At 39.0% G+C, this 22,820-nt stretch overlaps 2 protein-coding genes across 11 annotated transcripts in view; both read left to right on the top strand.

The window, feature by feature from the left end:
* The window catches only part of cfap20dc (CFAP20 domain containing), a 31,651-nt gene extending 17,926 nt beyond the window's left edge, over positions 1-13,725 (top strand). For 6 of the 7 annotated variants that reach the window (XM_071203120.1, XM_034084186.2, XM_034084185.2 and 3 more), the window contains 3 exons: positions 3,010-3,071; positions 12,354-12,445; positions 13,313-13,725. In XM_071203120.1, the coding sequence (XP_071059221.1) occupies positions 3,010-3,071; positions 12,354-12,445; positions 13,313-13,431 (273 nt within the window). In that variant the 3' untranslated portion in view covers positions 13,432-13,725. The remainder of the gene's footprint in view (positions 1-3,009; positions 3,072-12,353; positions 12,446-13,312) is intronic. The other variant, XM_034084184.2, reaches the window with a different exon arrangement.
* Positions 13,726-14,120: 395 nt separating this feature from the next.
* On the top strand, positions 14,121-22,530 carry LOC117447107 (protein FAM3C-like). Of its 4 annotated transcripts, XM_034083716.1 has the most exons (12): positions 14,972-15,120; positions 16,268-16,377; positions 16,470-16,578; positions 16,697-16,836; positions 19,399-20,361; positions 20,445-20,543; positions 20,788-20,911; positions 20,992-21,050; positions 21,688-21,738; positions 21,825-21,909; positions 21,991-22,117; positions 22,244-22,530. In XM_034083716.1, the coding sequence occupies exons 5-12, from the start codon at positions 20,349-20,351 to the stop codon at positions 22,346-22,348; spliced, it is 663 nt and encodes a 220-aa protein (XP_033939607.1). In that variant the 5' UTR covers positions 14,972-15,120; positions 16,268-16,377; positions 16,470-16,578; positions 16,697-16,836; positions 19,399-20,348; the 3' UTR covers positions 22,349-22,530. The 4 variants fall into 4 exon arrangements, with proteins under 4 accessions (XP_033939606.1, XP_033939607.1, XP_033939605.1 ...); XM_034083715.1 differs by lacking the exons at positions 14,972-15,120; positions 19,399-20,361 and adding an exon at positions 14,121-14,180; XM_034083714.1 differs by lacking the exon at positions 19,399-20,361.
* The last annotated feature ends 290 nt before the right edge of the window (positions 22,531-22,820 follow it).

The raw sequence follows: 22,820 nt of genomic DNA, 5'->3' as shown, positions 1-22,820 counted from the left end.
TGCCTGGTTTTCTTTTTGTCAGCCACAGCTGGCTATAGGTTTGAGTAGGTTGCTGTGAAAAAGGCTTGGGGTGAAAGAGTCTAAGAGCTTCACATGGCTTGGACCTTGCCCCCTCAGTGCAAAGTCAACAACCCACCCGATTCGTATTAAAACACTGATCCTGTTTGTTGTAACCCCGCCTTGTGGGTGTGACTGTTCTATGTGTCTAGTTTTTATCTAGTTTTTAGAATCTACACCCTAAAAATGACACTAGATAATGATCAGATTTAGCTTTCAATATAAAGATGATGAGATGCCTCTTCTTCTAACATCCTGCCTGTCGGTGTCTGTGCCAGAAGCTCATTAAGCCATGGCTTAAACATTTAGAGCAACATAGTCAATGTTCAGAAGACGAGTTCAGTAATCGTACAGTAAAACAACTCTTTACCTAAACCACTACATGTCCTTTACCTTTTCCGTCACATATAAATAAGTTATATCCTGAAACACCTACATTGGCATTCAGCCAGGTTCCTTTGCGGAGAAAAGTGTCTGCTGTCGCTTCACTAAATAACATGTAAGAAATTACAATTCTGGAAGCAAGCTTCTTAATTTAGGTGTGCAAGGATGAGTCCTAGATAGTTCTTAAATCAAAGGAGGATAATTCATATTAGATGTGTTGGGAGAGGAATACATTTTAGATGGGAGAGGAGTGGCAGGTCTACAATGCGGGGGTTAGTAATAGGAATAGCATATATAGACAACAAATAATAAAGTGGGGCATATCCAACAGCAATCACCTGGAAACTGACTTGATAAAAAAGGCTGTAAGATGGATGTTAAAAATAAATTATCTGGCTCCAGAACAGTTTGGTTGGATATTGCCAAACAAGTCTGTGCAGCGCAGAAATGCAGTGCAGCAAAAACAAATGTTCTGATTCAAAGGTACCTGCTGAGTTTATGTCTCCATAACAGAGGGCAGGCAAAGAGCCAGAAATGATTCAGTCTACTACAATGCTGATCAGAGACCAGCGGAGCTCTTTCGTTTATAGCGTCATTTGACTGAGCATGCAGGGTAGCAGATGATGCTCAGGAGTGGTTAATGGTCAAACGTTAGAGGTCAAGACTGGGGCCATTTCTCAATGTCGAGTATACCTGCTGCAGAGCCATTATTTCAAGTATACTACGTCATCGAGTGCGGCGCCGAATGCTGGGCATTTAACATGCATTTAAACAGTCCTTCGGCGCCACTCGATGACGTAGTATACTTGAAATAGTGGCTCTGCAGCAGGTTTACTCGACATTGAGAAACGGCCTCTGACTACATTTTCTTTACGGTTTTAAGGAAAAAGGCGTAGGCAAAGTTGGTGTATAGCCAGAGGTGGGAGAAGTACTCAGATCTTGTACTTGAGTAAAATAAGTACCAGAGTGTAGGAATACTCTGTAAAGTAAAAGTCCTGCGTTCAAAATGTTACTCAAGTAAAAGTACAAAAGTATTAGCATCAACATATACTTACCGAAGTGGGACTTATTATGCAGATTGACCTATTTCAGAATAATATATATTATATGTTTTGATTCTGCAAAGTAACTAAAGATATTAAATAAATGGAGTGGATTAAAAGTACATGATTTACCTCTGAATTGTAGTGGAGTAGAAGTACAACGTAGCATAAACAGAAATTCTTAAAGTACAAGTATCTCAAAATGTTACTTAAGTACAATACTTGAGTAAATGTACTTACATGTAGTTACTTCCCACCTCTGTGTATAGCAAACTTTAAGCTTAGACTTTTTAAAGGTTTTTTTCTGAGATGTCATACTGAAGATTTTGTTCCAAGTCTTCACATAGACTCTGCCGCTCCAGACAGCCAGTGCTGCTGTGTTCACACACAGACCACATTTTCTTCTATTAAGAGGTGATCAAAATAAGTAATGTATTTCTGTTAGCAGCAAATGTATTTTTAAGACTTCTGGACCCAAGCGTTCTCTTTTATTCTGTAGTCCAGGCAACTTTAACTGACCATTTGAGGCTCTGGGATTTACATTACAGATAGAGTACAGAAATGGTTCAGCTCCTACTTCACCAAACGATTTGTTCCCATCACCTGACAGGTGACTCATCATCATCATCAGTACACATTACATGCACAATTCCACTGGGTACAATTTTAGGTGCGGCCTTATTTTTAGAAGAGGATTAGATAAAGAAGGGACTGGAGCACGCAGATAGCTACATTTACTTAAGCAATGCACGGACTTCAGCTTCAGCATGACTGCATCTTGATCAACGTCATGTAATGTAATAGCCTTTAAACAGGCACTAGATTTAAATAGCCTCCTGAGGCTATAATATGGTCTTTAGCTTTGACAAGATGGAGAGGGTAATGCACTGAATACCACCTCGCACTGAATGTGAAATATTTATTATCTTATTTCATACAGCTCACACAGAATGTACCTTTTCATGTTTTAAAAAGCCCAACTAACAAATACAACCCAGCTCCAATTCTTTCTCACCAAACAATAGTTAGTGTGCAATACATTTGTGAACACATTACAGATTTGAATGATCCCTTGATCTTGGTTTGTTTACCCTACATTGTTCTCCCCTTTGTTTTTCTACTTCTTGCTGTGGACTTCAGGTTTGTTTTTGACATGACACACACATATATTTGTGTTTGTTTTAGAGAGAATGTTCCTTGCATTTCTTGATGTTGGTTCTTGATCTCTGTGGGGCATACACAGGTGTAGGTGGGGCAGTTTTGATGATGCTTGCCTATAGATAGGGCATTGTTGTGATATTGGGCACCTAGGCTAATGTTATGGACATTGGTCCCTTCACAAAATATAGGTTGTTCCCTGTAATAGTTTGTCCATCAGAACTATTTCTGATGTAAGGCAATGATAATATGTTCAGTAATACACTTAAAACGTAGTCTGATAGTGGTGGATGTGTACTTAAATTATGAGTATTTGAGGACATCTTTTAACCAAACATTTACATTTTTTCTTATATTTCTGATCTAGCCAGTTAATCAGGGTCACCACTATCAGAAGGAAATGAACCCACTCTGTCAATCAAACCCTAGGTAAGCATGTGACACACACACACACACACACACACACATTTGTAGCATAAATAATCTGCTGAGCTGTGTATGTCTAAAAATATAATAAAATCAGCAATACAAGAAAAGGCTGACACAACAGTACTTGTGTATTGATACAGAAGAGATCTTTAAAAATAACTGACATGTGGTCCCAAGGAACTGGGTTGTTTGTAACCAGGTCTTGTTGAGAACACGTGACAAAAGACTAGTGTATTTTATATATTGCCTTATGTAGTCTGTCTTTGCTTGCATTTACATGAAACTCCCTGACGATCACAATCAGATAATAACCAGTCACTGCAGAATTAAGGCTAAATGTCAACTGTCAGATAGATATGCAAATCAAGGCTTTCTGGCTCACAGATTAGTATGAATAAATTGAGCGTGTTGTATTTCTTTTCCCTTAACTGCTGTTGTCATTTTCATACTTTTGAAGTTGATATGAACAGTGAAACAAATTAGGAAATCGGAAACATTGCTATAAATCTTTATTATGCATATCCTTGATACGTTCATCTTTTCCATGATTTTTCCTTTTTTTATTCAAATGAATGTTCAAATTTGACACATTTTCATTTTTTTCATTAATTTGTCCACTCTTATCTTCTCATACATACAAAGATGTAGAAACCTCATTCAAGCTTCTAAATGTACCACATCTTTCAAAAAGTCTGGGTTTATACAGTCTAGAGATGATCCGATCACGTGATCGGGGATCGGAGCCGATCACGTGATTTTCAAAAGATCGGAATCGGGAGAAAAAAATCGGGGATCGGAATTTTTTTGTTTTATTATTTAATGTTACAAAACAAAAATGACCATGTTCACATCTTAAAGTCATCCTGAGGACTTAGTTTTGGTTTAAAATTACACAACATCATGTATGTGTTGCTTTCTTTGGGCTTGTTTTCAGACCTGGTTGCTTATTATCTGGCAACAGAGTGGGCGCAGTGTCTAATAGTAGCAGTAAGCTAACGAGAGGCTACGTTCAGCTGGTGACTCGGGAGTCGGGACAGAGAAAATGTCAGGAGTTTGGAAGTATTATAAAATTAAAAGCGAAGGCAGTGTAACAGCCAGATGCAATGTTTGCAAGGCAGAGGTTCCGCGTGGTGGAAAGAATAGAGCTACGTTCAACACGACCAATCTAATACGCTACCTGAGAAACAAACACCAACAACAACACGACGAGTACACAGCGGCCACTCAGGTAACGGCACTGAAACAACCGACACTTTCAGAGACTTTTAGGAAAGAGAAACTGCCCCAGAACAGTGAAAAGGCCAAAAAACAGCCAAGATAGCTGAATTCATCGCGTTGGATGACCAGCCGTTATCTGTTACCTTTTTTTTCTCTTAATGCATTGCATAAAGATCGGATCGGGAAAAATCGGTATCGGCAGATTGTCAAAATCAAATGATCGGAATCAGATCGGGAGCAAAAAAAGGTGATCGGGACATCCCTATACAGTCAATTAGAAAAACCCTCAAACCAACTCCTCTTTAACTTCTTCTAAATCATTACCACATTCACATAGAAACTCCACTCAGACTTTGAAAGTATTTTGGACTTCCTCTGATAAATTAAACTTGTTCAAATGTTTCTATACTTTTCACACTATCTCAGTTCAGGTTTATGCCATTTCAGAACTTGGGGGATTTCTACATAAGTTTAGAGCTTGCTTGAACATTTTATTTATTATACAACTAAAGCAGGCCTTGTTAATTCCTGACAACAACACGAAAATGAGTGATGAAGAGAAGAAACGCACAAAAAAGGAACATTTTGTGGCAATTAAAACAGCATCAGTATACAGTAATCTAAATAATTTGGCTCCAGTATACACATTGACCAAAGTCTATTTAGTCTTTGTTCTTCTCAACTATTACATACCAGAAACAAATATTGCAGTCTCAGTTTCCTCAATAACATGCAGCCTTTACTTCATACATCAAAACATGTATGCTTTGAAACAGACATCTCGTGGCACTGTTAGCCTTAAATGACATGAGTAAAAAACACACTGCTCAATTGATTCCTCCTTTATTAACTGAGACCAGACATTTCACGAGGGAAGCATAAACAGTTACTTCACTAACCTGCTCTAATCATCACACTGTTGGCACTAGGCGCATGCATTTTACACTGTGTGCAAAGTAGGGTCTCCTGTCTTGCAAACATTAAGCGATAGTGGTTAAAGTCTTGAGCTGAAAGTGGTAGGATGAGAGGTCTCAGTCTAATCACTGTGAAATGGAATTTCAAGGACAGGAGTCACATGACAGTTACCGTCCCCATGGCAACATTTAATTGCGGGTTAAGATGAGTTTATAAATCCAGTTTGAAACATGCAGATGTTTTTTTAAATTCTTCCCTACTTATTAATACTTTAACTTTAAAGGTCTCCTATCATGCAAAATGCACTTTTTGATGTCTTTTATACATAAATATGTGTCCCCGGTGGGTCAGTGAACTCACAAAGTGTCATAGAATAAAATAAACTTTTCCTCCTTACCCCCATCTCTAAAAACGGGGGTACAACGGAGCTGACCCAGATTTGCGTCGGATATGACGTAATATCGGAAATGTGGGCTGGCTTTACACCCACGGTCCTATCGGAAACGTTGCTATCAGAAACAATGCACAACGTATTTTAGAAGTAATATAGTCTTTGTTTACATTAGCAGCCATCGCTAACACTCAGAGCTAACCAGTACTGGAGAGAGTATGTGTAAAAAAGCAGGATATAAAAAGGTACTCACCTTGTAGTAAACCCGCAAGAAAATAAGCATTTGAGCTCAATACTGTTTCAGAAATAATCCTTCAAGTGGTTTGGAACATATATGGCGTTTCATCTTGGCAGCATTTAGCTGCATCTGAGCAGAGCAGTCAGCCTGCATGCTCCAAAGGGGGCGGGGCCAGCAGAGAATACAGCACGGAGCTCGCTTTAAGCGTGCCGAGCCGTGCGGGGCCCGTTTTTGGTTGCGTTTCCACTTGGCGTAGTACCGGCTAGCAGGTACTATTTCACAGTTTTTCTGGCCCCATAAAATCGAGGTTCTTTCCGGGCCAACAACCAGGCTGAGTCGGGCTGAGTATGCTAAACTCGAGAGAGAATCGCTGGCAAGGGGGCTACAACTACAACAAGATGAACATATTTGACCGTGATTTAATTGTAATACACGTTTCAAAATGATGCCGAAGTAACAACCATGAATTAATGCTTTGACAAGTCTGCAGACAGACGGCAGGCGAAAAACCTTTTAAAATGCGTGTTGTCTAAATGGAGATCGGCTAAGCTAACGCAGTATATGCTCTGACCGTCCAGACTCACAACAACGGCCTACAGACATAAATAAACCAGCGACTGTATTCGCCATGACACAGGCAGTGTGTGGTTTGTACTTGTTTAACTTTTGGCTAGCTTCTGAACAGATATGAGGAGCTGTGAGCTCTGAGTGCTAACAGCTAACGGCTGATGTTGGTTTTGTGTGGTTCGCATTGAAGATGACGTCACGGCTCCGCCTACACTGCGTTACTATAGTTACTACCCCAGTTCCTAAACTGTTATGGAAATGCGCCATAAAGTGAGCCAGTCCTAACGAAGCCATACCGAGCGAGGCCGTGTAGTGGAAATGCGCCATTACAGGGCTGAAATAGAGGGATATGAGGGATGTCTACAATGCATGATCTGTTTGGTATTTTGAGCAAAACGCATCATAGACATGTTTTTTTATATTTGTTTATATCTGAGACCCATAATGTATGCCTACAGATAGCATGAAAGGGGATCTTTTAAAAGCCAATATTTCAGTTAAGTCTCTGCTTTCCAACAAACCCTCAAATTCTTCACATCTTTCAGACATTATTTAACCTTTTAAGCCAACAATTTAGTTATGCGTCAGCCCAGGGGCGCCGCCAGGGATTTTGGGCCCCATGAAAATATATCACATTGGGCCCCACCACCAGGCACAGGCCACTTTGTTTATAAATTACTTCGAGGGCCGTACGAAATTGTCTAGCGGTCCGTATACGGCCCGGGGGCCGGAGGTTCCCCACCCCTGCTTTAATATAATAACATTAGTATTAATATCATAACCAAAATGTCGGTGATTAACATTTTGTTTACCTACTACAGACTGATCACTCAACGCTTCAAACTGTCCATCATCCAAATGGACTAAAAGCAGTTTTTTGTTTTATGTAGATCATTGGCTATGTGGGAAAATACTGTATTTGAAATGTATAATTAAAATTAGATGTTAGCTTTTTGTTTTGATATATATATTTATTTTTTTGTATTCCAGTCTCCCTTCAAATATGTTAAGCAGCATGTCAATCAACACAATGCTGCTCACCTCCTTCAGTTGGGAGAAAAGCTGGTTCACGTTCAGCCTTATGGGGGGACAGGGCTGCTGAGCCTCGAGATGGATCTGTTGGTCCTGGCATCAGGGGGGGGACAACTGATTTAGTATGAATAGGCGCTAAAAATGTGCCTGCATTTATTAAAGGTAGGTAGGTAAGAATGGAGAAACCAGCTCGAGTGCGCTAGAATCTGAAAGTACACAACCAAAAAAATATCTGCCCCTTCCTTCAGACTTCCTCACAGAGCCCCTCCTCCAACACACACAAACGCGCACATGACCAATGAGGGCACGAGATTTGTGCACAGTTGGAAGGCTGACCGGCAGGTAGGCCATCCAATTATTTTAGCCGGGCCGGCTCAGATGATTGGTCGTGCTTTTTACAGCGCCAGGGTTTCCACAGATGACATTTTTGTATGTATTTATTGTCAAAGCATTTAATATATTCATTGCTATCGGGATGTTAAGAGCATTCCATGGAATATAACAAAACGTGTTTCTGAAGTGAATTACCTACCATACCTTTTTAAATGTCAGCTAAAAGAGCAGTGAATGAAAAACCTCTGAATTGTCTCTAAAGATATTAACAGTACTTAATGTCAGCTTAGTAAAAATAAATATTAGCTAACAGACTAATTTCCACCACTCATGGACCACACCTTTTCTTGTGAAAAACTGGGTGACATGCTGTCGCCCTTTAGTCCCTCTCTCTTGTCTTTCTCTCCTTTCTCTTCTTTTCTTAAAGCCTGACTTTTTGAGTCGTTGAGAGACATGGTACAACAACACACGTACGTAGGCTAAGTACTAGCATCCCTCCTCACATGCTTTCACTCTCTGCAAGTGCCGGTGCCCGAACCGCTTTGGAGGCAGGACCAAACCATTACATGTAAATAGAAGGGGGTGTACATAGGCTTTGGATAATTAACTTTTGGAAGAAAATAAGTTAAATGAATCGTAAGTTTTTTAGTGAGTACGTTATCAATATAACGTTCTATTAATGTTAATTATTGAGGATTGATAAAAGGTTACTTACATTTTTTTTTCTTAATGTTCTAAATATTTTGGGGCCCCCGTCAGTCACGGGCCCTTAGAATCGTCCTAACTTTTCACCCCCTTACGGCGCCCCTGCCTCAGCCTTTCAACAAATCTTTCATTCTTCAGAAATTGCCCTCTGGTTACTGACTTATTATTATGCTTGTCAGATTTATAACTGGCAGCTTTTTATTACACTTTTATATCTAGATCATTAATTTTCGACACTCACAGTTTTTGGTTCAAGTCTTTTCGAAAAATCCAACGGCATAATTTATCACTGCTGTTGTCAAGAACAAATCTGTCCTTAATAAAGCAAACGCCTTCTTCTGCATGGAAGGAGCCTCAGTAGTTCACAATGCTCAGCAGCCACAAGCCTCGCTGTAGCTGCCCAGAGGTTAAAGCAGAGTAAAGTTTAAGTCTAACCTCAAAAGGAAAACATATTGATGAATGGGCTATATTACTGGGGAAGGCAGCATAATTTACAAGTACCACTATTATTTTTGGAATCCAATATCAACTACAGGCATATTATGTAGCCCAGGAACCACTCAATTAAGTAGAAGTTGACAATCAGATTAAGTGGGGACATCAAAAATGTGCTCTGTCAAAAATGACAGATTATTTTAACAGCAGAAGAGAACGTATTTTTTAAGTTCTTTTAAACGGGCTTTTTTTTCAATACAAGATGAAAAAGAACTAAAGTGCAACCCATATTGACATTTTAGTTGGATCTGTGTTTTTGTTCTATTCCTGGAAGGGACACTCTCTGAGGCAGATTTTAAAATGTTAAATCACAGGATGAGGTATAAAACATTCTTTGGTACGTAATACACTATCTCACATGACCATCTGGGCTGAATCTAAAGGCTCACACACACCAGGCCCGACCATGGCAGCAGATTGATGGATCTCTCAGTTCCTCTCGGAGGGCTATGGAGACCCCGCCTCACACCACTGAGCCCGTTGTCTGCACCTCTCCATCTCTTTGTGGATGTACACAATCCTGCTGCATGTTACAAGACCAGACAAAGGGATTGCATCATAGGTCTGAAACTCAAATATGCTACCACCTCCTCTCTAACACTTCTGATGTATTGATGAAAAGCGAAGCAGCTTGTCATGAACATGTGTAAACTCAGATGAAATACTTTCTTATTTCAATGCTTACATGTTTTTGGTTGAAATATTCAGTGAGGTTATGTTTGATTGAATGTCCACTGAAATGAATATTGCTATAGACCTTAAGCATTCTCCCTCACACAGCATCCGCAGCTGTACTGAATTAAGACTCTGAAGCTTTGATTTACATATTGGAAGAGCAGCTGCACAGGATTTGTCGTTGTTATTGCTCCTTTTCTTTCAGGAATTGCATTCTGAGACACCCTTCCAGTGAATTCTATCATGGTATTATTTGAGGATCTTGGCATCACTGCAAGGCTTCCTCGCTTTTGAGGGCTACAGTTTTCTTAACAGCTGAAATGCTCCTGTTGCTGTGCTTAATGGTGCCAGGGCATTAGCATTTTTAACATGTTTCTTTGCTTGTTACTTGCGTCTGCCTCTGGCTGGAATACCAAATGTTAAAACCACAAATCAGGCTGTCACAGGACCCAAGAGTAGGATTTAAATTGTTCTCACAATAAAGACAATTGTTGAATTCTGTTCAATTGCAGTGTCAGACAAACAGAGTTGCTTTGACACCGTTTAGCTGGGAGGTTTTTGGAAAGCTTGATTTCAATAAACTTCACTGCTGTGTAAAAACAGTGTGCTCACTCGAATGAAATCAAACTAATTTATTCCCTTTATCACAGATTCCACCGTATCTCGATTATAATTACTTGAAAATAGAAGACTTTAATAACCCACACCAAGTTCCTTCAACATTGAAAGTTCAATTTGCAGCTCTGAAGCAGAGGCCTTTGTCCTCGAAAATTGCTTTCGTTAACTTTTGTGCTATGTTCTTGCCTATTACAACGTCAAAGGGGTGTTAGAGTGGGTAAAGGCCTTTGTTAGAAAGCAAAATCAGAGCCTCGACAGAGATAATGTACTTTATCACTTTAAAGGCAAGAGATAAGGAATAAAGAAATTATTCTGGTTTGAATGCATGCTGAGATGAGATATGAATGAATGGCCTGTATGTGGGTGTAAATCATTGCATTGGTTTTGTATTTCATCGGGATGAATCTATGGTAACAATAGTTTTTATGTATGTAAATTCTATTTCAAACTGTGCATTTTACTTTTTACTGATTCATACAGTTTTAGTTTAACATACTATCTAACAGTTTTGCATGTGCATTAAGTTCCAGATAGCACATCACTAACAGTATTATACTTATGTTATTATAGTATTTACTGCAATAAAGGAGGATTATTTGGCATGCACTAATACCCAAATTCTCTTTATCGCCAAAATTCATAATAATCAGGGAATATACTATAAATGTAAATGTTTACCTACTTAGCGTGCTGGTTGCATTAACAGGTCAGGATTTTAGTTTAGTGACCATTCTATAATGTGGTTGGTGAATGTACCCCTTCAGAGGGAGAGACATTATCAATCATTAATAATGAATGTTTAAATAATCTGATGTCAGCTAAATGTTGCACAGTTTAGGATTTATAGTACCTAATTAAATGTACTATGATGTGCACTTCTGAGATGTTATGTCCAGAGGCAGAAGATGAGTAAAAGGCTCACCACTTGCTTTGGTTCCTTTGTGGAGCCTGGAATCAATTCCCCCGGGAGATCCGATTCCTTAGAAAAGTCAGTCATGGAGGCAAAAGATGTAAGTAGATAATTGTGCAACTGATGTATAGCCTAACCGTATTATGGATTCTGTTAAACAAATGAATCCTACAGTGCTTTCATGTAATAATTCATCTTGTGGCATTTTTTCCTCTCTTCCTCTAATCTGTTGCTCCGCACTAAAAGAGCAGTGTTGCACTTTACTGAAAAATGATTGATGTATAGTTGTAGCCTGTGTAGCTCTCAGACGGGGAAGATAAACTCATTTAGAGACAAAGTCAGCCCTGCTCTCATGCGGCTTTCACACCAGCGCTTTTCCCTTTCTAGCTCCGAGCGGGAGCTTTTCTGGTTCAGCTCCGGTTTCCCATTTCTGCTCCCGCTCTGTTCACACCGCCCAGAGCTGCCGCTGCTGCGTCATGACGTCACCGTTTACGTGCCTGCTTCATAAAATCCAAACCGCGCGAAAATCCCTCACATCGACAACAACAACAATGGACGATTGTATTGAAGCGCTGTTCGCTTTGGTTATCCTCTTACGAAACGAAATGGAAGGCATCGGACGACTTTACAAGGGACGACTTTACTTGGAACTTTACAAACATCACATGCCCCTGCCCCCGCCTCGATGTAAGAGAGACGTAAGTGTCGCCGCCTCTTAGCTCCGAAGCTCTTGCCTCAAGACCGACAATTTTTTGGAGCTGGAAATGAACCGGATTCCGGAGCTAAGAGGCGGCGCCTCTGCGGTGTGAACAGGAAAAAACGGTACTTTTCAGGCTCCAGCTCCGAGCCGGAGCTGAAACCGCGTTGGTGTGAAAGGGGCATCAGAGACACAGGCAAGGTTAGGCCCCTTACTCTGGGCCAGAATTCAGACATGTGCAAATCACAGCTTGAGTCAGAGTCTAATAAATGATCCTTCAGGTGAAACTGTGCGGCGGCGAGGCTAAGTGTGCAGGAGAAGGGGCTCAAGGACAATAGAGGCTAAGATGGGCTTCTGAGAGCTCACCATGATGGGGCTTCATTGTTAAAACGTCATATGGAGTCGATTTGATGGGCATGGTACAGTAGGATAGTGTGTGTAATGGCATGGGTTGTCATGACTGTATGCTTTTATGGCCCTTTACCTAGGGAGTGGATGGACGTGCTCAGCCCTCCCTTAATCCCTCTCAGCCATGGGAGAAGGTCAGCCAACACATGGAACAATTTGGATCTAATCGGAGGTACAGTAATGTTAATTTGGTACTTTTGCCCCCAAACACCCTTTGATGTCCTTTTTTAAAGTCAGACGGCAAACAATACAATGCCTTAACATTTACCACTGTAATTATGTAAAAGCGTAGTACTAATGGAAACATTCACTGGTGTCAGAGCTTCCACCCAAAGACCGCTCTCAACACTGTGAGAAAGCATGTGAAACTGTATCTAATTAAGAGTAAAAACCCATGAGAGTGGAGCTCTCTGTCCTCCACATAACTCCATAGGTCAAAAGAGACAGGCTCATTACAGGTCTGCACCCCCAAGACACATCGGCAAGGTTAATTGATGAAACCTTTTGAGTTTACAACATCATTTTTAAAGCTCTTACACAATGTGTCTTATAATTAGTTTTCATTATCGTCGCCAAAGTTCTGATAAGATAAAAATGTTCCTCCTGGAGTATTCCATAACCTTTTTAGCATTTAACTGCCTGTCAATTTAACAGCGAAATGCTCCCACTTTAAAGTAGCGGGGATTACAGGGAATCTCTTTACTGCATCATAATGTGGTACGGGGACTGTTTTAGGACTTGATTGATGAAGGAAAGAATGGCAGCGACAAAACTTTTAAATCCACCTGAGTCTGAAGGTCACCTCGCCATCCGGGCTTCTTATTTCATTTCAGTAACAGCTGATAGAGGAGGCCCTTACTTATCTCTGGCATGACTATGCTACTGTACATAGAAAATACAATTTACATTTGACATGCATGAACAAAAAATATGGTACCCTCGCAAACGTCATTGATTTGAATTACAATTGCATCGTTATATGTATGTATTGTTATATATGTATTGCACAATTAATATCAAGTGATTTTCTTTATAACAGGACGGGATGAGTCGCTGAATGAACAGGAAAAGGAGGATGAATATTTGAATCTGCTCTATGATCCTTGCCTGAACTGCTATTTCGATCCAAAGACGGGGAAGTACTATGAACTAGCTTGACTCAAAGCTCAAGAGAATCTAAATTAATAAATCATAAGTTATTGACGGTGGGTGAATGGCTTCATCAAGTTTTTGAGGCCTAGCTTATTGATCAGTACTGAATAACCCATTCACAAACATCTTTCCATGTGAAACTAACCGGGGCTTTGTGTCTCCATCGATACTCATGTCAGTGTGTAAGGGAGTGGGACTGACTCAATAAGTAAGACATTGGGTGGTGGCCCATTCAGTAGCACATCTGATGGTAGAAAGAGTCTTTACAGAAGTCTTGGCTACCAAAATAATATGTTAACTTTTTTTTAGATAACATCCTAGAGCTTCTATTTACGCAGAAGATTTCTGACATTTAACTTTTGCCTGGATTTCTACATTGCAGATTGCGTTATTTTGTTCTATATTTATTATAATTTGTAATGTAATTGAAAATAAGGTGTGTGTGTGTATATATATATATATATATATATATATATATATATATATATATATATTGTTTGAATTAAATATGATTTGAGAAGACAGTGTTGCTGATTCCATGTGTGAATTTAATGAAACTGCTGTGGCAAAGCTATTCACCTATTAAGCCTTACTAAATGATACATACTGTGTGAGGGTGTGTGTAGGTGTATACTGTGTGTATATATAGATATATATATAAAGATGTATATAATAGTCACAATAATCCCTTGTTGTAATAACCGTGTTCACAGGTGAACCTGCACCAACAGATGGGGAGCTCATGGGGCTGGCAGGTCATTTAATCTTTCCAAAACACTGATCAAACCTGATGAACGGCTTATACAAGTTTAATTAATCATTTTCAGCCTGAGATGAATTGCCGCTTGACAGTGACAGGAAACAAATTAAATGAAAAGAAGAGGAAAACTAATATGCATTCATCACATTGCGATTCCTAGTAGTTTTAATCAAACATTACCCCACACTGGATCAGTGGCTGACAACTCAGTCGGCCCATCCAGCATGCTGGACCCAGGTCTGCACTTTTCTATGTCAAATACTGATATTCACACAATTACATTTTATGATCAGTCTGAGAAGTTTTCTCTTATTTGCAAAACCCTTTTTTACAACCAGCTTATGTGTAGTATGTAACGGACACACCAAAACAAGAACTTAGAAATGAGGAAATAAATAGAATAGACACATGGTTGAACATTAGCATATTATGATGTGCCTGAAGGGGAACACATGCGGTTTCCGAGCACCTCTCATACGTTTCATAGTCTTTTAAATATTTTAAATATAATCTTTATGCATAATATTATGATGTATGACTCAGGAATTTTGCCAAAATGGATGTTCCACAGAAATGTGTTCCCTTTTCTAGAAGATACTGTAGAGGAATTTGAGGCTTGGGTGTTTTTTCAATAATAAAAAAAAAATGCATTGTGTGCATTAAAAACTACAAACCTCGATACTGTTATACATGTATTTCATCCATAGACTGCATCTCCTCATAAAAGCCACGTGACACAAAACCATACACCAAATGTCGAGTGACGTGTCCTGAAAGGGGGCGTCGACTGCTTGCAACAGGTTTGAGCAACCAGGAAGTAAACAACCATGGTTTGACCCAGCGCGATAACTTACAGAAAACATTTAGTATTAACTTATTACAATTCCCCAAAACTATTTGGGGCTTGATAAGTCACGAGGATGTCAGCAGAAAAGGTAAATATGTGAAAAAGTCTGACAAATCCGCTGATATCTTCCGGTAATGGTCTATCTATAGTTTGAAAGACATAGCCCTGGACATGCCAAAATACAAACAGTTTATTATGACCGTGGTGTTACAATGGCGAGTCATGTAATTATCAGGAACATATCAAAAGTAACTCCGTGTATATTGTTTGCCGTGACTTTTAACCTTTTGTACAAAAAGGCAAAGAGTTTTGGGAAATTTAAATATGGGTATGTTTACCTTATTCGTTGAAGAACCATACAGGCTGATTTAATTCAAGTTATTACAATATGCACTAAAAACGCTAAGAAGTACACCTATTGTTAGGCTACATTCTGTTTTTTCATGCACAATACTCACTGTTTTACAGAACTTTCGGAATCATTGAAGTTCTAGCAAAGTGAACTAACTAAACATACACATCCATCAAGATTCATATTACTCTAAAAAATAATAATGATAATATTACGTTTAGCAGACTTTGTGTCTCCACTCAGACTGTATGCACTTGATTAACTGTATAGGAAGCTACAAATCAAAGATGTCGTTCAGCCATAGTCTGTAAAAGATGAATATTAAGCTTTCAACTTCAATTCAGCACCTTAAATTAAAAAAGTATAATAAGAAAGTGATAGGCCACATTTATATTGATACTAAATAATAACGTGAATATAAGTGAAGTGATATCTCATCACAGCTTCATTGTTTTTCAGCTCAGACACCTCCTGATGTGTGATTAATTGTTGAATTGTAACCTTCTGGTCTTGTGAATCATAATTAACACTTAAAGATTAAAGTTTTCACACTCTAATCCTAACATTACAGAGTGTATGATCTTATGCGTAGCTCTGACTTTAAAGATATTGGTTTGTGATCCTAGTGCTGACGTGTGTGATCATTTATTGTCAAAATTGCTTCCGTTTCCCTGCTGGGCCTGTGATTCACACTCCTGCTGTTGAGCTTTTGGGTCGTACACCAGTGTGATCCATAACACACACGCTGTTCAGCTGTCATGTCTCCTGCCCGTATTTCCTTTTTTATCTGAGCCACACATCATGAACTGAGCTGTTAGGTTTATGGGCTCTTTAACTACCCCACTGTTAGATCTCATTGGATTGAATTAATTTGTCTTTTTAGGCAGGGTTAGGTCGAATTCACCCTGGGGTTATTGCATCGGTGGTCTTCGTCTCTGTGGCGGCAATACTTGCTGCTCTATTGATCATCCGAAAATACTGCTACCCAGTCAAGTAAGCAGACTTTATAAATGAGCGTGTATGAGAGTATTTCAAATCCTCAGTGCAGTATGGACTCATCACCCTGGTCTGTCACTTGTTTTCAGTGAGGCGAGTTACAGATACTCCACGCTGAGGGGAATGGAGGAACAGGGTTCAGCCATGACAGAGGGGGGGGACACGGGGCCCTGCACAGTGGGAGAGGAGTCGGATGAGGTCAGTGCTTCATGGCTACCCTGACTATATTTTTCACTTTTCACCGTTGTGTATCCCACAGAAACACAGCTGTTACTTTCCTTCTCTTCACACGTCATGTCTTTTTTTCTCATGACAGGATCTTCTGGAATAAGTGTCCGAGGGGGATGCTGCAGGACCGGCTGAGTTAGTTTTGGATGAATTGTGTGCTTAAGGACTTCAGCAAAAGATTGTTTTCCTTGTAGATGAATCCTTTGATCCAGTCAACATCAGAAAAAAGTAAGAAAATACCCTTCATCTTTTTCTTCAAGCTCAAATGTGTTTTCTTGTCAAGTCTAAAAAAAAAAAAAATCTTAAACCTATTATATATCGAGGAATTGAAAACGTCTTGTTTTTTACAAAATGTTTGGATTTTTTATTCACTGAACAATAATATAAAGACTGAATCTCCTATAAAAGAGATGATTTAATTTTCAGACGACTGACTAATTCAATAATGGATTTGTTGCACCTGTGGATTATGTTTCTGGATTTGTATTCTTCATCTGGCTCGATTTCTTATGAGAGTGTTATTTCCTTATGTTTAATGCCAGTTCAGTCAGACAACTCACGTGTCTCTTTAACATGTTTATTAGAAGTAGCATATAGTTGAGTTTGGCGACTAGGCTCGGGCCTCATCACTCCACAGATATACATAGCACGATGAGTGATGATTAAATAACTAACCCTGAGCCTAGAGGTGGAAGCTGGGGTGGTGGTGGGGCAGCGAGCAGCAGCCACGTGGAAGTAGCTGCAGCGATAGCAGCAGCAAGCAAAGCATAGAGAGATATCTGGCAGGTTAAATAGAGCGGCATATTAAGGAGACTCTGTTTGGTTGGTTGTAGAGTGGCAAGGGGCGTTATGTATGAATGCAGCATAAGTGCTCGAGTTGACTGCCTGAACTAGCTCGCAGGCTTCGCCCCATTAATGGGTTTACTAGATCTTTTCAAGCATCACTTCCCCAGTTTTAAACATCAAGGTCGTACTCCGTCTGTGCCTACAGTTTTATTAGTAGGTTAGGAGTAAAGGTTGTGGTATTTCAGCCGCTCCAACATCATTTTAGTGTCAGCTAATTGTGCTCACATCCTCTTACTGTCCAACTGTGTATATCAGTTTGTGAGAAAAAAGTCATTAAGATGTTGATGTGTTGTACTTCCATCAATATTGTTGTCAGTGTAGCTTATACCTCAGCTCACCTTGAAGTATCTCTCACTTGTTCTGCTCCCTCCCTTCTGAAACCTTTATGGCCCCTCGATCAGATGTTATATTAGAAGACCAGTGCTGCTGATCGCACTGGAAATACATTCTCCTGAATGGTTGACTAAAGGCTGTGCCACTGACACAAAAATTAAAATCAAATTTTTGAAATAACATATCAAAATGTAAACAAATCACAGTAATTGCCATGTTAAAAACAAATCAAAATACAGAACACTTCTTAATTAAGTGCATGATTTTCCTTCAGAGATCACAGACTCTTTTAATTTGACTTCTCGGCTGATTTTTTGAAAGCTGCATTTGCCACAACCCCAACCCCACCTGCTAGGGAGTCCCGAGTGACATTATTATGTGGCGACAGCTTATACTGATAAATAATTAATCAGAAAATCATCTCACTAAAGCTTCTCTTTTGAATTAGATTTGGTATGATAAACAATTAAGCAATGAAATCAATCTGTTGCCCCCTAAAGAGTTTAAAGTTCCTTTTATTCTTGCAGATTTTTGCAAATATCTTAAGAAAGGGTTTGCTCTAAAGTTACTGATAGGAATGGTGTGAATTATGTCAGTGAGGGCGACTGCATATCATTTATATTTTGGTGTTCATGTTGGAGATATTTATGTTGTCCTCTAGAATTACTGATGATAGTGTGAATTATGTCAACGCTGACTTCTGCATGTAATTTATACTCTGGTGTTCATTTTAGAAATATTTATGTTGGGTTATTAAATGTATTCATGCAGAGGAGTGGCTGATGTGTTCGCCATCTGCTTGGATTGTCCTTGTTCTGTCCAACTCATGTCCTGCATAATTCACTCTTTCTGTCTCTTCTTTGAAGAGCATCTGTGCTTTATCAAAAAGGAACTGTTTATTATTCCTGCTTAAGCGGACAGGAAATTCTTCTATTTTTAAAAGAACAAAATATGCATATTTTGGTCCTACAGTGTTATAGTCACTCTCTGAATGCATAATGCTTATCAGTAAAACGTGGTACACATAGACCCTCTATTGGTTTCATTAAGTATTACACCATGTTGGGAATTTGACGTTTTTATAATGTAAATTCCTTCATATGTGGCACTAACAGCCCTCTATTGAACCACGTGTGACGGAAAAATACTTCATGGTATTTATAAACTCAAAATCTAATGCACATACTTATTGTACATTTGAAACATGTTTTCAATTTAAGTTTTTTAATTCTCAAAGTAATTTATTCTTGTCAAAGCTGTATAACAGACTGGTTGCTCTCCTCGGCCCTCGGATGGCACCGTGTTCAATGTGTGGCAACTACTTTTTGAGTAATTAAATACATTAAAATATGAATAGCTTAAAATATCTTGAGCTCTTGCCTCGTATCGTCTGTGTAAATAATTTGCTTCCAGTTGGTTTTGTTCTCGAGCTCTGGAGCTGTTCAAACATTGAGTTAGTTCGTTCCTTTTTCAGCCCGATGTCTGTCAAAACATGGCCACACAGAGGCTTTAATTCCCCCGATCAGCTACTGTTTTATGATGGATAAATTATGACCTTGTTATGATTGGACTTTAATAACAGTCATAACATCAGTTCATTACTGCCTGCAGGGAAATGCTTTTTTAGTTTGGACCCCCCGAGGCAGGTGAAAGCTCGGCCTGAGCTTCTGTTGGAGGATCAGCGCTGCAGATGCTTACTGACACCAGGGCTCGGCCTAATTATGCCTTTCACAATTTTAACAGTCCATGACCCCTAATTCTTGTGTAAACAGTGTTTTCCATCCATTAGAAGTAGGGACTAAAATGCCTTGACACACACTGTTTTGTTCTATGTAAGTTGTGTTTACTGAAATACCAGAATTGGCACTTCCTGTTGGCCAGAAAAACAGTTTTATTCTCAGTGACATTTTCCTGTATCACAGGTAAAATAAAGGTGTTTTGTGAAATGTTTCTCACCTGTTTTAAGTTTATTTACATTTATTTTTGTATTGCCTACTGTATTGTGCTTATTTATTTGCCCTTTGTGAGAGATGAATTCTGCTTTATTTTAAAGTCTGTATGAATCTTTGTATAATACTAGTTTACACAAATAACTTCACACACATATGATTTCCTAACATTTACATTCAAATTGAAAACGGATAAATGACACAGGGATTCTTAAAATATTTTTTCTTTCAAATGTACACATCCAACACTTAACACGGAGCTAAAAGCTTTTTTTCCCCTCTTGTTACATTCCCTTGTCTTCTGTTTGCAAACCACATTGTTCACCACAAAGAGTATCTGTTACTGTTAGACACTGTCCTATATTTGACATTGGAGAAGAGAGAAACCTGATCATATAGTAAACAGTGGCTGGGTCTATAATTCCACATCCTGGTTTTAATGTATCACATTTTTTTTAAACACCTTTCCTCGAAGGCGTGGTAGTCAGGGAGTGTTCAGAGATTCAGAAGCTCTCCTGTATATACAATACTTTGCTGCTGACTGGAAATACTTGACGTACATTTTAAAAGTCTCAGCTCTTTTGGGAACCGAAAGTTCTTTTGATCTCAGATATGAGAAATAAAGGTAAGATTTCACTTTACTTCCAAAACAAGTAGTCAAGGTTTTATGTCTGCCAATCTTCATCTATCTTCTCTTTGTGGTTTCAGCTGTTCTGCCCCTTGCTGTTGTAATAGTTGTCCTCCTAATAACCTGGACAGTCTCCTTCAATTCATTCGATGTACAGAAGAAAGCAAGGAATATTCTCAGTGAGCTAACTTTTATTTATTACATCACAAATCTTGAACTACCTCTCCTCATTTGTATTTGCCACATCTTAATATTACCGATCTTTTATTTTAGGGTTCAATAGAGTTAAGGTTACCAAGACAAAATTCAAAACAGCTACAGTTAATCATGATAGATTTTTGACATCATATGCCCGGCCCCTACACATTAACTATGTTTAACTTCCTGCAAAATCAGAAGTAATTTTTCCATGTGCATTTTCAGTTACAACAGCACCCAAGGCAAAGTGCGGCCTCTCCAGAGTCTGTCCGCCCGACCATTTTTCTTTTTACATCGTCAGCGGAGCAGCTAATGTAATCGGACCAAAGATATGTTTTGAGGGTGAAATGTGCGTTATGTTATGGTTAGTACATGAATTGACAAAGGATTGCAATGTGTTGTATCTCAACCTTATTTGTATCTCAACAGCATTATGAGCAATGTGAAGAATAATGTGGGATCAGGATTGAACATTGTGGTTGTAAATGGTGAGTGAAATTTCAGATTTTGCTGATTCACTCCCCTTTCAAACTGTATTATTGTTTCACTGCCATATAGTGCGCACTGCGCACACACACACACACACGAGCCGAGCTTGAATGACACAAGCACACTTTTATTTCCATGCAACTCTCTGATTGGTCTGGTGTCTTGCCTCTGTTGCATTCACTGAACACTGCAAATTACAGTCCTGCCGTCCTCTCTAGTGTCTTGATGAGGTTGACGTAAAGCACGGTTAATGTATTATATTATTGAGGTAGAATTGTCCGGGGCTACAGAATTGTAGCCAACAATATATATGTTGATAACATCTTCAGAGCTCTTTTATGATTATATTTGAGTTTTGAACTTGGACGCAGCAGTTTTTAAAACAATCTTGTCTGAGGTTAAATTCAGCTGTACTGGAGCTTCTGGTCCTATTCTATGATTTTCATCACACATGAAATGGGAAAAAACCTTGAAGTGCTCCTAAAATAGGATAATATAACTTCTTTACTTCCATAACAATTGGGTAAATGCCATCTGCTGATGAAGATCATGTGATATGATCAAAAGCTTCAGAAGAGTTGAGGATCTACTTTGGTCCGTTATCATATGAAATAACGTGTTTTTCTTCCACCTCAGGTGAAAATGGAGATGTGGAAACATTTGCCTACCTTAATATGAACAGTGGAAGTAAGAGTTTTTCGTTTTTTTTTGTTCTTGTTTTAAATAAAAAAGTTGAATTGAAACCTTCAGATGATGTTTTTTAATATCAAAAGATTCAGATGCCATCCTGGAATACCTGAAGAACATAGATCCTGGAATGATTGTCTTGGTGGCCTCGTTTGAGGATGTGACAGCAAAGTAAGTCCACATCTCAATGATTCAACAGTTGACACGGTTTCATATCACACAACATGACCCTCTTTTACTACTTTGTGGCAGAATGACAGACAAGATAAGGGAGGTGTTTGTCGGAATGGGAAGCACTTTGATCACGTCTGTGAAGCGCAGAGATAACTGGGTGTTTGCTGGAGGAGCAGGGAGAGACAACACAAGCTTCTTTGAGAAGGTTAGTGAGCCTGCTCCATTTGTGTCAGAAAAGACATCTATTTTAAAGAACACTTAAAGTAAAAAACAAGTAAAGGTAAGATAATTGATGGAAAAAGCAATGTCTTCTTCCCTGTCCACCCATCAGAAAGCTGTTAATGATGTGAGCACCAACCGTTATGGAGATTGGCCGGATATTGTGGAGCTGTCTGGCTGCTACCCAAGGACCCTTACCGATGGAAAAGTGTTGTGATGAAAAGGAGAACATGACTTATTTAGGACTTTACTGTGGAAATCCAATATGACTTGTTCACAATGTTTTTGATGGATTGAGTAACTGCATTATAGTTTACTTGTGGCTTTAGTTAGAGTTAGTATTAAGACGTCTGAGCCAAATTTGTCATTAATAATTCTGGGTTATCTAAATAAAATTGACTGGACTTGACTAGCGCTGTTTATTCTAATATAACATGCAGAGTAAACATTCAAGGAATGGAAAGTTGTGCAAAATTGACCCATTGACAAAGTTCAATATCGACAAAGGAGACTGGATATTTTGAAACTATCTATGGAGGAATGAGGAATATCCCAAGAGTTTTGGCATGGATAATATTTGTTCTGCTAAAGAAAAGGCAGAACAAATATGTGCTACAGCATTGGTCTTAAAATGGAAACACATGTATTAGTTTTCCATTTCAATCTGTACACCAGAGGAGAAGGAGGTT

Source organism: Pseudochaenichthys georgianus, chromosome 5 (assembly GCF_902827115.2).
Source record: "Pseudochaenichthys georgianus chromosome 5, fPseGeo1.2, whole genome shotgun sequence".
In the NCBI taxonomy this organism is placed as follows: Eukaryota; Metazoa; Chordata; class Actinopteri; order Perciformes; family Channichthyidae; genus Pseudochaenichthys; species Pseudochaenichthys georgianus.
This window is presented reverse-complemented; position numbering and strand designations above follow the sequence as displayed.